The 17621-nt window shown below is 31.6% G+C and overlaps 1 protein-coding gene across 1 annotated transcript; it reads right to left on the reverse strand.

Annotated features, from left to right (window-relative positions):
• Positions 1-5682: 5682 nt before the first annotated feature.
• LOC128186680 (uncharacterized) lies at positions 5683-17476 on the reverse strand. The gene is made up of 8 exons (XM_052856523.1): positions 17376-17476; positions 15315-15410; positions 14172-14227; positions 13364-13420; positions 12485-12605; positions 11936-12090; positions 11591-11753; positions 5683-8902 (listed from the first exon to the last, which is right to left on the reverse strand). Exons 1-7 carry the CDS (start codon positions 17413-17415, stop codon positions 11679-11681), a joined length of 600 nt encoding a protein of 199 aa, XP_052712483.1. The 5' UTR covers positions 17416-17476; the 3' UTR covers positions 5683-8902; positions 11591-11678.
• Positions 17477-17621: the final 145 nt, after the last annotated feature.

A 17621-nucleotide genomic window follows, 5' to 3' on the forward strand; every position in this document is an offset into this window, starting at 1 on the left:
CGAGATTGGCAAGAACATTAATGATATTATACACTGTAAGCTATTAATGGTGAGGTTGATTCAGGGATTCCAACAGTTTTCGTTCCATTCTTGTCTATTACTTTGAATTGTGAAGGTTAACCTCATTATGTGTTTGAACATAACCCCACAAGAAAAAATTGCACAAGGTAGCACCTGTGTGTAACTTTTCCAAGAACCCCATCTTACTCCTCCTGTATGAATTCTCAAGGTGAACCTCGTAATGTAGATTTGTACTTACACATGACCCCACATGAAAAAATTTGCACAAGGTATCGCCTGTGTGTACGTCTGTCCGTCCGTCTGTCTGTCCGTCTGTAAACTTTTTACATTTTGATCTTCTTCTCTAAAACCACTTGGCCAAATTTAACCAAATTTGGCACAAATCATCCTTATAAGAAGGTGAATATAAATTGCAAAAATAAAAGGCCAGATTATATTCAAAGCGGAGAAAACCTCGAAACTGTAAAAAAGGGGGGTGCATTTTAAAAAATCTTCTTCTCAAGAACTACTGAGTTAATCTTAACGTAATTTAGCATAAATCATCCTTAGGGAAAGGAAAATATAAATTGCAAAAATTATAGTCGAACTCTGTTCCAAATTTGAGATTTTTGCGAAAATACTAATAAAGAATGGCTCGTTATTCCATATACGTAGACTGGCAATTCATTGTGATAGACTTGTCTTATGACAGGCATCGCCAGTCTACCGCATCTGAAAACGAGGTTCTTTGTTTGAAGCTGGCAGTTTGTTGTGCAACAGTTCACGTGCGAATATAATCTATGAAACATGGAAATAACATTGGTGCCGATTATTGTGAAGTAAATTGAGATTAAATATTTCAACGCGTTGTCATTTTCACTTGTGAGGGTGGTTTTAGCTTGTTTTGAATTTTTCGTTTCATTTTGCTTTTTAACGTGGGAAACAATCGCCTTGTATTTGGAACATAAACTTCGGTAAATAGGCAGTTGATTGTTTACCTGCGAAAAGGATAAAATCTGATGCATTAACAACGTACTAAAGTGCATTTCCCTTTGTTTTTATTGTTTATTAATTTCTAATTGTGTCAACAAGGATCAAACAAGGGAGCGATTTTGATTGAAATAATCGATTTTTGATCGGTAACTTCGCCGGAATTTCCTCCGAAAGAGAATTTGAAGTAGCTATTTATTCCGAGTAATCGTGTAAATTAAATCCAAAGACAATAAAAAGATGTTTATGAATTTGAAAAGACGTTTTCACAGCCTCAGTTAAACCCTGTTGTGATTAATCACCCGCGACTGTCTTATCTTTAGAGGTTATAAATACGGGTGATGCAAACACATATACGTGCATTGAAAATTACAATCGATAATCATTATAGTTCTTGTTGATACTACAATTAGAAGGTTACTTGTAATTATTTAATAACTCTGCCAAATTAATGCAAAACCGTTTGTTTACAGTTATCTTCAAAACTAAAAACTGTTGTAATTGGGTCATAGGGTAGGACTAATTTCTCCAAAATACACAGTGCATAAACTGATTTTGTGTCACCTGGCTAACTCAATTACAAAACATTTTATCTATATAATACATGAATGCATTAAATAAAATGAAATTTAAGAAATTGAATAAGTTTTTAAAAGTTGCCCATCATTCTACGACTGACGCTGAAATGTTTGTTGATCATTGGAATTGTTTTGCTAAACATTATATACTAGTGTACAGAAAAATCAAAAGGATGATGTGCTATAACTACTTTCTGGGGTCCTTTCTCGTTTGATAAATTATTTGAAATCTGCAACAATTTTGGTATTTTTCAAACGAGTAAATAAAAACTTCTTTTTAAAGGGTCACGATTTTGGTCAAATTTTATTTTCCTGTTTTTATTATTTACAATGCTTTTTGAATGCATTTCTATTGATCAAGTGAAATTTGGGTGGCCTTCGATGAGTTTTAAGCGAGATACAGGGCTCACAATTCTTCGTCATGTAAACAAGGCTCGTGCCCTGTTTTTGTTTACATAGGTTCAATAAACCAATAAAAATCTTTTTCAAGATGATTTGTCAAAATTCTTATTCATTTTAAACATGAATAAACAGTTCCTAACCATTAATACATTCATTTTACGTCTAAAACTGGAATTTCTACTTCAACATTCAAAATGTAAACAAAAGCTTTGTTTACATAGCGAGGAATTGTAAGCTCTGTAACTTGCTCATAACTCAACAAATGTCACTCAAATTTGGGTTGCCTATTAAAAATGCCTTTTTGAAGCATTATGAACATTAAAATCGAAAAAATAGTTTTTTGACAAAAATCGTGACCATGTCCCTTTAACAGTTCTGACACATTATAATTATGAGGATATCCGTGCATTATCATTATTTTAAAGAAAATATTGCAGCAGAAAATCATCTTGGTTTGTAGCCATTTGTTGTTTTTGAGGGAATATGAAATAATTAATGGGCCTTAGTACAGAACTGATACCTGTATGCCTGACAATATATTAAATTATATAGCTTTTTAACACATCATGTGACAACATTTTCCAGTCAAATGTTTTCATCGATCAAGTGAGTAAGGATATTAAACGTCACACATGTTTATATCAGATAAACAATTATTTAAGGGAAGACCAATTAAGTTTTTTACTGTAGCCTTAGCAACTTTTGCCACAGAGTTCAAACACTGCGTACTGCCTTCCAGACTAGCTGGCGATTCGCTGTCCGTCAATCTTTGTTAACTTTCACATATGAGATATCAGCTGTGAAAATGAAATGTATCTCATCTGCATGGTATATTCATAGAGCTTGGCATCTTAAATAAACACACTAAAAATATTCACTTAGATGTGGAAAATGATAATTACACTAATTTAAGTTCGATATTTTTTTCATAAATACCAATTTACCAAACAAGAAATATTGCAGGTAAATGGTAACTACCTTTTCCAGTATTTTCATCATATAAAATAAATATGCATTGCATGGCCTCTAAGACAACATATTAATGAAATAAAATGTTGGCATCCTTTAATTGTGTAGATTCAAAATGTTCAAATTATGATTACACACTTTAAAGTAGGCCTGCAATGGGTGCTGATTTTTTAACCGATATACGTCTTAGGAAATGTATGATTTTTTTTTTATCTTAAATGAGCTAATACTGTTCACATATGTGCAAAAACTGTTGGAAATAATATGCCGGTGTTATATATAATTAATATATCACAATATATTTTCACCCCTACCCCTTTATAAAATATTGAGTTTTAGGTCAGAAAATTATCATGGTACTTAACTTTGCTAATTATTAAATTTTACTGTTCATAATTATTTAAGGACACACGAAACGTTCCTCAATTTTATATAATTTTCCTTGATAAATTATTCCTTATTTATTAACATTTAAACCTGTTAATTCCCAAAAATTCAAGGTTTATTACCAGGCTATTTTTAGAGCTATAATATTTAGAATTTTCCTTAAAATAGCATGCAAAATGCATTTGAATGCTTATAAATAAAGTCATAGTATATATTTTCAATTGAACACTTTATATCTAAATAAAAAAAAGTATCATATAACAGGAAAATACAATTATGGAATTACTTGGTGGAAATCTTCACATTGTGGAGATAGGAAAAAATAGAAAAAAATGAAACTCAAGATAGGTCGCGTCTGACCGTTAAGAGTGTTAAGTCAATGTACTTCGCCATTGTTGCTCAGGTGAGCGATGTGGCCCATGGGCCTCTTGTATATTCTACCTTCATGCAAGAAATTGAGAAGACGAACGCTGACATGGTTGAAAAATTCTATATCCCATTATAAGAATGTTTAATAAATTTTAGTAGGGAAAACACGTTAAAAAACAACGGTTGAATGATAGATCTATACCTTTATCATATTTCTGTCATAAAGGGGGAAATGTTGCGTAAATTGAACCAATGACCTTTTGAATTATGTGTTTTTTATTGTCAAATTTAGTTAATATTAAGAATATTGGAAATTGTTCTATGTGTTTGATAAATTGTAATCCCCTATTGTATACTTACTAAGTGCAAAAGTTATACAGTTTAGCGTCATATCATGAAAGTTATGCATTCATTCGCGAAATATTTGTTTCCCTACGAAATGGGCTCAATTGGCTTTTATAGTAAATCACATCGTAGAACTATTATGTAAATATATATATGTATGTATATTTACATTATCCAGTGTCTTTGTCTGTGATTACACAACGGATCGATTTTATACTACATAACCCATAATACAGTTCAGTTCATTTCAGTAATACAAATGACGCCAAATTGAGGCGCCAACGGGGTTTGCTTATTTATATTTAAATATTTAATCGTACGATGGCTTAAAATTATATAAATATAAGTAATAATAATTAAGGAATCATTCTTTAAATATTATGAGGTGATAATTTCGGTCGGGGCATGATCAAATCTTTCATAAAGCCCTTTGGGCCTTTCGACCAAAATTATCACCTCATAATACTCAAAGAATGATTCCTTATTCCTTATATATAACATTTGTCGTTTATCTGCCCCCAATTTCAATCAATTTTTAAATTGTATCGTATAAAAATCATACCTTCATAAATCATTGTACAGAGGAAGCCTATCACTTTAATCTTGATTTTAGTCAGCACTGCTCATTCGCTGTTTATCTATGACATCACCTAAATGACCAAATTCCCGCAATTTTGCAAACAAATGAAAATATACTCATTTTTTCTTTACATTTTGCATTCGGAAGTATAGAGCCCAGGTCTGCTCAAGTAAGATTACATATGTTTTTCTTCATATAGTTTCACACATTACACTAAAATATGGTACTTGAGCAAGCCTGCGCTCGATGTTTCTCAGTCGAAAAACCATCGGAAAACACCCATTTTTTGCTACAAAACATCAATTTATCAAAATAAGACAATCTTCATGACGTCATTTCTACATTATGACGTCACTGTGGTGATAACCTTTTACAAACTTATTTTCAATATGACTTCAACTATCTTCCACCTTATTTTTAAAACTTTTTATAAAACATTAATTTTGGGGGCAAAAAATGATTAATACTGTACATAGTCCTTTTTAATAGGAAAACCATTGCGATTTTTTAGCCACTGCATTTTTGATTATAATATGCTTACTGAAAATTTCATATATTCACAAAATTTTGTCAGCTTCTCTACTTGGACATGTCGAGGATATACAGGACCATGATGGATGTCCCTTCGAAGATAAATGATCGTCAAAAGCGCGAAGATATTGCATTTGAAGAAGAGGATTTTAATCCAAACGGCGGTAAAACAAATTTTTTCATTATGAAAAATCAATTAAGATGTTAATAATTATTTTTTTTAAGAATTATGCCCTGATAATCATTTTTTCTTTACAGGTTATGGACATTGGTCAAAATGGAGCCCATGTAATAGAAGTTGTGGTTTTGGGGAAGCATCACGCTTGCGAAAATGTCACGACGTCACACGATGTCACGGCGGAAATGTGGAATTAAAACTTTGTTTCGAAAGGAAATGTAAATCAAAGCATGAATCAAGAAAAACTAGATTTTCAAAAAATATATAATTTTAATAGTAATTTATACATGTACTATAATGTTCAAAATATCTCAAATATATAATTGTTATGAAACAAAACAAAAACATTAATATCTTTTGTAAAAATTTATCACATTGTTACGGAATGTCAATATTTTCCTTCCTTATATACAAAGTAAAAGTATTTCCACAGTCTATCAATTATTGTAAACACTTTCCAACATGTCACATAATAACTGATTTATGTAAATTTTGACACCTGACCATGAATTCAGATTCTGAATGAAAAAAACCCACCTTAACAAATATTCACGAACAAGGTTCATATATTAATTAGAAACCAGGCATGCATAAATCACAAGAACTAGAAAATTGTAAAATAACAAAAATAATCAACAAAAATTAATCAAGGATCACAGAATATTTGAGTAAATGATTGTCACAAGGATATATTAATACCCTGTATTTATCTGTATAATACTTGTACATGTAATATAAAAGTACCCTATATACTGGTAATGGAATCTTAGCAATGTATCTAATAAAATGTCATACTAAAACTATGCATATAACTCAATACGCATACGTTTAGTGTGGCTTTTAGCCAATTCTAAATACTAAGTATATGATAGAAAATATTGTCTAAAGATATATATACATGTGCATCCAATTTCCAGGAATTGTAAAGAAAATGGGCTTTGATCAGATTTAAATCACTACTGAAATATGTATGTCTGTAACACATGAAACAAGGAAATTTTTAAAATAGAACTAGTGGGCCCAGATCATTCAGAGAAAAAAAAAATTCTCAAAAAGGGTCTAAACAATTTAAGTTGCAAGAAGAAAATGAAATCCCACCAAATATTCGCACATTTGTATATGTATTCATTTTGTAGCAATTGAATGTTTTGTAAAAATATACCTCCTGAATAAAAAAATTTAACATAAGGTGTTAACTAAAAATTGAAATTTGATTGAAGTTCATCAATAATACAAATTAAACATTTGATATAGACAAGAAATATGTACACGTAAAAATATATTACATGTGTAACAAACTTGTTTAAAATCCTTATGACTTACAAAGATAATATAAATATCACAGTGAAAACTTTTTTTGTCATGGTGGGAGTGATTAAATTGTATTTTGTAGATATTTCATCACATCAAAATAAATTTAGAATGTACATATATATAAAACAACTACTCTAGGCTGCTAGAGGTTCATAACAAGAACTTTTGACCAAGAGTCACATATATAAGGAGTGTAGGAATGTAAAAGATGTTCTTACTGGAAAGAGTAATAAACCCACACACTTAAAAACTTTGTCTGAAGCAGGCATTTTGGCTGAAAAACTCAATATGTCTAAATAATGAAAATCTATGTTAGTATGTGCACTAGCTACACTAAAATTATTAAAACACACTTATGCTACACTTAATAACTTGTCAAATGTGCAGAACACCTAAACTGTATCAAAACGCAAATATTACACTGGAATGATAAAAAGTGTAGTACACCAAAAACTGTATCAAAACACAAAGGACCATGTGCGGTATGGTCAAATAACTGCCCCCGATTTCAACCAATTTTTAAATAGTATCATTTAAAAATAAAATCTTCACAAATTATTGTATAAAGGATGCCTATAACTTTTATCTTGATTTTAGTCATCATTTGCTCATTCGCTGTTTATCTATGACGTCACCGAGATGACCTAATTCCCGCAAATTTGCAAAACAAGGAAAATATTCTCATTTTTGTTCTGTATTTTGCATTTGGAAGTATAGAGCACAGGTCTGCTCAAGTGTGATTTTAACATATGTTTTTCTTCATATAGTTTCACACATTATACTAAAAAATGGTACTTGAGCAAGCCTGCGCTCGATGTTTCCCAGTCAAAAAGTTATCGGAAAACACCCATTTTTTGCTACAAAACATCAATTTATCAAAATAAGACAATCTTCATGACATAATTTCTACATTATGACGTCACTGTGGTGATAATCTTTTACAAACTTATTTTCAATATGACTTCAACTATCTTCCACCTTTTTTTTAAAACTTGTTATAAAACATTAATTTGGGGGGCAAAAAATGAATAATACTGCACATAGTCCTTTTTAATAGGAAAACCATTGCGATTTTTTAGCCACTGCATTTTTGTTTATAATATGCTTACTGAAAATTTCATATATTCACAAAATTTCGTCAGCTTCTTTACATGGACAAGTCGAGGATATACAGGACCATGATGGATCAATTTATCAAAATAATGCAATCTTCATGACGTAATTTCTACATTATGACGTCACTGTGGTGATAACCTTTTATACCTTTATTTCCAATATGATTTTAAGTATCTTTCATCTATTTTTAAAGCTCTTTCTAAAACTTTGATTTTGGGGGCAAAAAATGCATAAAACCGCACATAGTCCTTTACACTAGTATGGTAAAAGTGTAGTGCAGAACTCCAAAACTGTATCAAAACATTAATATTACACTGGTATGGTAAAAAGTGTAGTACACCAAAAATGTATTAAAACAAATACTTTTTACACTACCGGTACTTTGGTGAAATGTGCAGTACACCACAAGTGAAAACTGAATCAAAACACTAAAATTACACAGTAAAAACTCTTGTTATAAAAGACAATAAAACTGACTTCAACAGTTATAATATAAAACTTCAACAAAAAGATAACATTACATGTATAATAAAACATGAGTGGAAGACAATGCAACTATCATGAGTCATTTAATGCAAAGTTTGATATTTTATTAAAAAAAAATAATTACCCTGATGAATGTCATAGGTACTTAATACAAAATGTAAACAGTGCACAGGCCAGTTTAATAAATTGAATAATTACCGGGTATACAAATATTTGCACATAAAGGATAACATCATTTTTAGACTCAAATTTTGAACAGATGACCATATCAGAAACAATGTCAAGGGTCACCAAATTTACCCTATACATTGAATGCTGAGGTATTTTGGATATCATAGAACACTGCACATTCTTTCATTCAATGGAGCAAATGCTAGTGAAGTCGAATAATTTCATCATTTGCTTGACCCTGTATACAGTGTATAAGATTTTGACTAGAGAATATAATAAAACACATTATTAAGTTTGATTGATCAATATACCATGTATATCTAAAAAAAACCTAAGTAATCTATACATGAACAGGGTACATTTTTATCAGAAAAACTTGTAATTCTTATAAAGCAGTGCTCACAAATTACATGTAAATTTTGTGGAGAAAGTTATAGAAAAATACTTATTTAATTAGTATATGTTGGTGAATCAAATTACTGGTAATAAACATAGGTAATCATAGATTACTAAGCTCACCGAGACGGAGCATCACCCTTATGAGACATCACCTTCATAAGACCACCTTTATCATTTTATATGAAAATCATACTTTATGATCTTGGATATTCATAGATTCTGTTTTGACAAAACATCGTATATCATCTGATAAAATTTTTTATGATAATCATATGTTCATATCTTATTCAATACAATGATATAAAATGAAATATTGCATCATGTCATATTTATATTATATATCATATAATACAATAAAATACCGTAATAAACAATAATGAGATATGATATTGTAACGTATGATATGACATTGTATTGTGTTATACCTTATTGTATTTGATCACATAATACAATATCATAAAATATAATACAATATAGTATTATATTACAATATCATATTACATAATACAACATAACATTGAAACATGATATTATATTGTATAATATAGTATGATATTGTATTGAATGACACTGAAACATATTTGATACATTATATGATATTATATCACATAATACAATATAATTTGATTCCAACATTGTATCTTATCAAATGATACAATATTATGTGATAAAGTAAAATATTATAAAATACATTATTATATTATACATATTGTATCATATGACACAATAATATATATTACAATATCATATAATACAATTTCATGTGATATGATAATATATCATATAAACCAATATCATATCATAAAATATCGTATGATACAATATCATATAATATTACAATATCATACTATACAATTTCATGTGATATAATTCTATATTACTGAAACCAATATCATATTATACAATATTGTATGATACAATATTATAGAATATACAATATTGTATCATAGGATACAATATAATATTTTGCAATATCTTATGTAATTGTATCATGTGATAAAATGATAAATTAAAAATACAATATAATATTATACAATATTGTTTCATAATATACAATACTATACATAACAATATCATGATACAATATCATATAAAATATCAAAAAAATTGATACAATATCATATCTTATCGTATAACTTTTTATAATATAACATAAGATATCATATTGTATCATATCAAACAATATTGTTTCATATCATACAATACTATATCATAGGAATCATGTTATATCATTTATCAACAAACACATCTATCTATCGAGCTGGTTTGAGTGAGGTAGGAGATTTCTTTAGCATCCTTGATAATGGAGATCAGGCTCTGCATCTGAAGCAACCTCTGCATTTAATTTATAATAAAGTTAAATCAACTATGCAAGCTATCATCTATAAAACATGTGACCTGTTCCAAAAAACTAAACCTCATCCAGCATCCGAAACCTATGGCTCAGATTCAGCATTCAAGCCCATCAGGTGCATTGGTATCATAAGACGCATCATCCATGCAAGTTTGGTGAAGTTTGGACCAGTAATAACTAAGATATCATCATCAGAGGGCACTAGCAATTAAAACCTTAACCTGCTCCAGCATCCGCAACCTATGGCTCAGATTCAGCATCCATGCCTGTCAGGTGCATCTGTATCATAAGACACACCATCCATTAAAGTTTGGTGAAGTTAGGACCTGTAATAACTAAGATTTATTTTTTAGCATCCTTGATAATGGAGATCAAGCTCTGCATCAGAAGCTACCTCTGCGATTCATTCATATTACAGTTAAATCTACTATGCAAGTTTGAAATAGTACTATCATCTATTAAACATGTGACCCGTTCCTAAAAACTTAACTTTATCCAGCATCCGAAACCAGACTCAGCATTCAAGCCTGTCAGGTGCATCAGTATCATAAGACACACCATCCATGGAAGTCTGGTGAAGTAAGGACAAGTAATAACTAAGATATCATCATCAGAGGGCACCTGTTTCAAAAACTTTATTTAACCAGCTCTTAAAACCATAACCTCCTCCAGCATCCGAAACCTATTGCTCAGATTCAGCATTCAAGCTTGTCAGGTGCATCAGTATCATAAGACGCACCATCCATACAAGTTTGGTGAAGTTAGGACCAGTAGTAACTAAGATATAATCATCAGAGGGCACCTGCAACAAAAACTTTAACCAGCTCTAAAAACCTTAACCTCTTCCAGCATCCGAAACCTATTGCTCAGATTCAGCATTCAAGCTTGTCAGGTGCATCAGTATCATAAGACGCATCATCCATACAAGTTTGGTGAAGTTTGGACCAGTAGTAACTTAGATATTGCTATCAATGGGCACCCGCAACAAAAACTTTAACCTGCTCCAAAAACCTTAACCTCCTCCAGCATCCGAAACCTATAGCTCAGATTCAGCACTCAAGCCTGTCTGGTGCATCAGTATCATAAGGCACACCATCCATGCAAGTTTGGTGAAGTACGGACCAGCAGTAACTAAGATATTGCTATCAAAGGGCACCTGCAACAAAAACTTTAACCTGCTCCAACAACCTTAACCTCCTCCAGCATCTGAAATTTAGGACCCAGATTCAGCATCCAAGTCTTTCAAGTCCATAAGTAGGTCCAGATGCATCATCCATGCAAGTTTGGTGAAGATAGGACAAATAATAGCTTAGATACAGGACCTGCAACAAAAACTTTAACCAGGTCCGGACGCCGACGCCACCGCCGACGCCGACGCCGAGGGTATAGCATAAGCTCTCCTTGACTTCGTCTCGGTGAGCTAAAAATTGATATCAAATTGCACTTAATTAAAACAAGTAAAGCAGCAGTATGTGATATTCTTTGGAGTGGGGAAGTTGCATTGATCTTTTAATCTGTATTTACTGGTTGAGAATTTTCTTCACTCAGTAGCAAGTTTTTTAGATGACACTGAATGTAGAAGACCTGAGAGGAAAAAGAGAATATCATAATTAACCTAGATTAGATGAGTGAATTTATAACAATTGCTGAATTCACATGAAATTAAAATATATATTTTTATGTTTTTTTTGTTTTTTTTTTTACATTTTGTTAACATTATTTTTTTAAAGATGATTAGGGCATATATACTAGCATACCACTCTTACCTCTACTCTTAAGGCCAGGATTCTCCCAAGAATGAGGATCAGGATAATTGTGTTCAATATTGCAGGTGCCATAAAAGAAAACTGCTGGCAATACAAAGCAATAGGTAACCCATGGACCCCAGATATAGCAATTACTCCAAGTGGGGTCCTAAAACCTAGGTAACAAGTTAAAAGAAATGGTTATTTGCCAATGAATTGGTTGTTTCTACTTTTGAACTTAATATTCTAACAACTCATTACAGTATTTAGCACTGTATTTAGTGCATTTAGTGACAAGGTTAATCAAGTACCTATAAACTGGTCTTTTATTTCATAATTTTGAGCATACATTGCACGTATTATCTTATGATTGTTTGTAACTTTTAGCTACATGGAAAAACTGAATACACCAAGTTTCTAAGAAGTTTCAAGAAGCTATGGCAGGGACATTGTATTGAAATATCGATGCAATATGCGAATAATACATGCTTTGATATACCGGTATGTCTATAAAAAGTGTCATATCAGCTCTTTAAATTCAAAGTTATGTAAGGAAAAATGAAAACTTACCTTTTGCCATTACAAGTTTGCATAGATAGGGAAATTCTTCATCTGTAGTTTTCCAATCAGGCCCTCTTGAATGTGTTGCAAGAAAAGTAAGCCATTCCACCAGTATTATAAAATATCCATACTGTTTTTTATAAAAAGAGAATAATTCTGCTTTACAATATCATAAAAATATTTATTATTTTTTTAAAATATGCTTTTATTAGTACATCTACGAAGATTTACATTTGCAAATACATGTACACATATGTTTTCTTTTACGAACATACTGAAACTTTTAATGATGTCACAATGATTATCACATGCGCTTATTGTTTGACACTTGCATTATTGTAAACATAAGAACTCAGTAATGTTAATAGAACCATTTTAACAAGACCTTGGACTTTCAGTAGGATGTAACTGTCTTTTTCTTAAGTTAAAAATGATGCTGGTTTCAAGAGAAGTATACACAGATTGTGTCGTCTTAGCTCAAAAACCAGACAAATCTTGTTGATTTAAAAGAGCCATGGCTGAATGGTCAGCATTTAAAATAGACACACCTATGTCGCATTGCTGTTTGACACAACTACCCAAAGTCCAAACTCTTGTTAAAATGGTTCCAATTCTGAATGAATGTACTACATGTATTAGTAAATATTAGTAATAAACAGCAATGTTAAAGAGTTCACTGGGATATGAATTTTGTTGGTAAGTGATCAAATCTTTTGAAAAGCCCTTTAGGCTTCACAAGATTTAATCACATGACCAACTAAGTTCATATACCAGTGAACATTTAAACATGAAACATTCCTTTGCAATTTTTAATTGACATAGATCAATGAACACATGCAACCATAGTTATATTTTTTTGATCTCTTCAATTTTACATGCAAGACCTACTTTGTAAAGCATACACCAAAGCCCTCCTCTGCTAACTAAATCAATGACAACATCAAACTGAAAATAAAAACAAATGCCTCAAACACATGATACATAAAAATTTTCAGTGGTTCTTGTTATACAAATCTATTTTCTTCATGTCCTGACATAATCAATGCATATGTAACTACTCTGTTTTTTTTTCTTCAAAAGAGAACAGCTGCATTCTGAATATTTTGTTCTTTGATATAGGAAGATGCATGCAATAATGATTCTGGACCTTGTTTTGATAGGTCTCAGTTGAAACTTACCAGTCCTTAATAGTTCAATTTATCCTGCATCTACCTTTTGCATTGACTGAATAAAGGTAACCCATTAAACCAAAGCTATATTCGGTCATTGTCCCAATATAGCCTGGTGCTTTTAACTGACATTCAAATGCATTGTGATGTCATATTTCTTGCTTTGTTTATGCCATGGTTTCATGGTGTCAACTCCATATATGCAGCGAAATATGTTAAATGAAGCTTGTTTTAGGCGCAACATGTGATGCAGGAAAAACAAAATCCATGATAACTTGCTTGAAATATACCTGTAAGCGATATTTGGGCTTTGGTTGAAAACATGAAGAAGGCTCGGCAAGCCTTGCCCTCGCCCAAATATAGCTTATATTTCAAGACACTAGTAATCATGTATTTTATATATACTTGTCACATATAAATAATAATACTCTAATTATTTCAAAAAGTATCACACAGTGATTAAAAACATGCACTCAACTTTAAATACACATCATGGATAAAACACTTAGAGAGTTATTAAGTTTTACCCATGCTCCAAATTTTGATGTCTGATTTAGCTTCCGTGCAAAGTATCCATCAAAACCTATGTACAAATGAAAAAAATAGTTTCATCAGTTTGCATAAGAACTGTTTACATGTAACTCTAAAAGCCAAATTTAAACCTTTTAAAGTGAACTCAGTATATCTTACAGCGAATTACAGAATACCAGAAGAGTTTTCAATAGCTTGCTAGATTGATCAATAGGGTATTCAATTTGGTCAGCAAGGTATCACATTAGGTTTAAATCTAGGTCATTGATTACTCAGGTATGACAGCAATAGAGTGAGTTAATCTGGTTAACATTTGCACGTTTTGGGCCTTTTTGTTTCTCTCTGTTATCCTACATTACTGCTATAAAAGTCTGAACTAATTAAGCAGTAAGCACAAAAAAAAATATTGGACCTAGTGCTGTAAGATGCACCAGAAATCAGGGAACCAAAATGTTTAATGATTTTTTGCAGTGAAAAATACCTCCTTTTTTAAGTTATGCTTGTCTCTTTTGTTTGTTTCTTCAGAACTGCCTTTTGAATTACATTTTTTGAAAAACAAAATTCAAATTACTCCGAGCAGAATTGATTCTCTATAGAGTCCAGTGCTGTCCAGGTGAACTTTCTTTTTAAAAGTCTATGAATAGAATAGCTAACAATAGGAGGGAGTGTTCTAGAGGTTTTCTTTGTGTAAAATGAATGGGTTGAGTGCAAAATAAGCATCTACACTTGAGTAACCACAGGACCTAGATTTAAACCTGATGTGATACCTTGCTGACCAAATTGAATACCCTATTGAGCAATCCAACAAGCTATTGAAAACTCTACCGGTATTCTGTAATTCGCTGTAATGTATATTATATAAGAATGTTCATGAAGATAAATTCTTTAATATCACCCGGGATATTTCAATGAACATCTGATATCATATACTTGTACATATTTACATTGAGGGTTACCCTATTTGGGGAGAATAAATTTGGAGGCAGTAAAAGTACCATTACCATAAATCTTTATTGTCACTATATTGGTGATTTCAAAATTGACAACTTATCACATTTGTACAAGTAGCATCCCCCCAAATTACTGTTAACCAATGTTGGCAAAATTTTGACAATTGTTTCCAATTTGTGTTACCGTACCATCAAGGGAAACAGATATTCCATAGAGTGTCAAAAACCAAACTGGCTGTTCAAAAAAAGGAATGCTGGCTCCAAACAGGATCAGTCTAACATATCCTGTGAAAACCAAAATTTCAATGTGTTAACAATTATTTCATATTATTACGTTTATTAACTTTACAATGGTTTTCTAGGGGAAGGTTTATTGAATAATATATTAATTTTCAAAAATATACAATAAAAAATATCATTTATTTTCACAATAAATGATATGTCCCACAAAAGTCCTTTTGCTTTAAGATAACATGAAACCTCTCTGCTTGTGCCATAATTATCTAAGCAATGCAAAAACAACTTGTCATCTTAAAAATTAAAATGAAGACATCGTGGGAAGGAAAAAGAAGGCCCTGTAAGCTTTTGTCTTTCTAAAGACCAGTGTGAAGAAGCATGGCATTGAGAACAAGCACAAGGTCCAGATTACATTCAACATCAACATAAAGAAAGTTTCCCTATATGAGCTAAAACCAGTGTAGAGAAATGTCATCATCCTTGATCTCAGTCAAGGTCTTTGTGAAACACTGATATTGAAATGAGGTGGCTCTATACCATATAAGCAACATATACTTGACTTGTGGAAGAGGACCAAACAACAACCAGAGGAGGTGACCATCAGAACATACAGATAGAGTTGGATAGGGCATTCGCTGGGGAAAGCAAGTCAAACATTACAAAGCAAGCCTTGGCATGGAACCCCCAAGGACAACGGAAGAAAGGTATTTAGAAGGTCAAAATTATCTGGCATATAATACTGACATTGGACTTGAAGATTACACATAATAAAACCTTGGAAAAGCAAACACTTTTGAATAACACAAAGGAAGATGGAAAGCCTATGTAGTTTCCCATCTCCCCCCCCCCTCCCCCCCCCCCAAAAAAAAAAACACCACCCAAGATGCGGTGGATTCAAGTAAAGTCATCCTATAATTTGATTTGCACTGAGATTGATTGATGCTTTTTATTATAGAATCTTCAAATTCAATAAAGTACCCCTTTGACCTTTTCCCTATCATGCATGCAAGTATTAAAGTTCTGGCTAATGGTTATTAGGCCTAAAAACCTTTTAAAGCTATCATATGCACCTCCAATCTAAACCACTTTATAAAATCATATCTAGTATCATACTTATATACAGGTCCAGTACAGTCACCAGATTTAGCTACATAACTTGATTTACCTGCATAGCTTTATTTACCTACCTCAGTCAAGTAGGTATATTTAGCTACTCAATCATACTTTTGTCTTAAATGGGCATTTGTACTAAAAGTCGCATGCACTCAGGTGCAGCAATAATTTTCAACTTTGAACTGTTCTGAAAACAGTTCTAAAAGTTTTGGGACTATGTATGTATAACTGTTTATGTGTTCCCAAACAGCTACTTCTTATAAAATCAAATAACAAAGAACAGTTCTGGTTAACATGAGAATTGATTGGTTATACCGGTAATTCAGCATAATGTGAAGTAATCACACTTATCCATGTCTCACCGCATACAAGATGTCTTCAATTATTCAAACAATAGAAATGCATGTTTTCATTAAAACTGCTCAAGAGAAGCCATGTTTCAACTATGTTTGCTCTAGTTTGCTTTTCTAAAACTACAGGACACAGTACAAACATAGGAAGTTCCTTGCGACTTTTTGTCTGTTTAACATAAAAAGCAAAATTGCATAATGGTAGCTACATAAACCTAATTCAAGTAAGTAAATCAAGTTAGCTTATAGTGCCTGTACTGGACATGGACCTGATATCAGGATATAACGTTAGTGAACATGTAATCCGAGATTCCTCTGACTCTGACCCCCGCTTTTATATTGTGACGTGCGCACGTCACAATATAAAAGCGGGGGTTAGAGTCAGAGGAATCTTGGATTAGTGAACATGGTGAAGTAGTATGTTATATCTGATATATAACAGATAACGTTATTCATTTTTATCCGTTATAATCACCAATGACAGTTCTTTATTTGTATCATTATAAACAAGGTCTCTATAAAAAACGAAATAACTAACACTTTGTCCTACCGATCACATTTGGTACAAAAATCAGAACATCATAGCCCATTTTGGTTGAACATTGGTCTGCGTGTTTACACTTTGCACTCGGAGCAGCTCTGGATCTTTCTGCCCGAGGCGTACCGATATATTTTCTTGAAGCTAATATACGGAATCTTGATACATTTTTAATAAATATTGATATATATTTTTTAAAAATATATTAATTTCATATATTTGTATATAAATGAATACCGTCTAATTTTTAAGTGTTAT

This window comes from Crassostrea angulata, chromosome 6 (assembly GCF_025612915.1).
Source record: "Crassostrea angulata isolate pt1a10 chromosome 6, ASM2561291v2, whole genome shotgun sequence".
Lineage (NCBI taxonomy): Eukaryota > Metazoa > Mollusca > Bivalvia > Ostreida > Ostreidae > Magallana > Magallana angulata.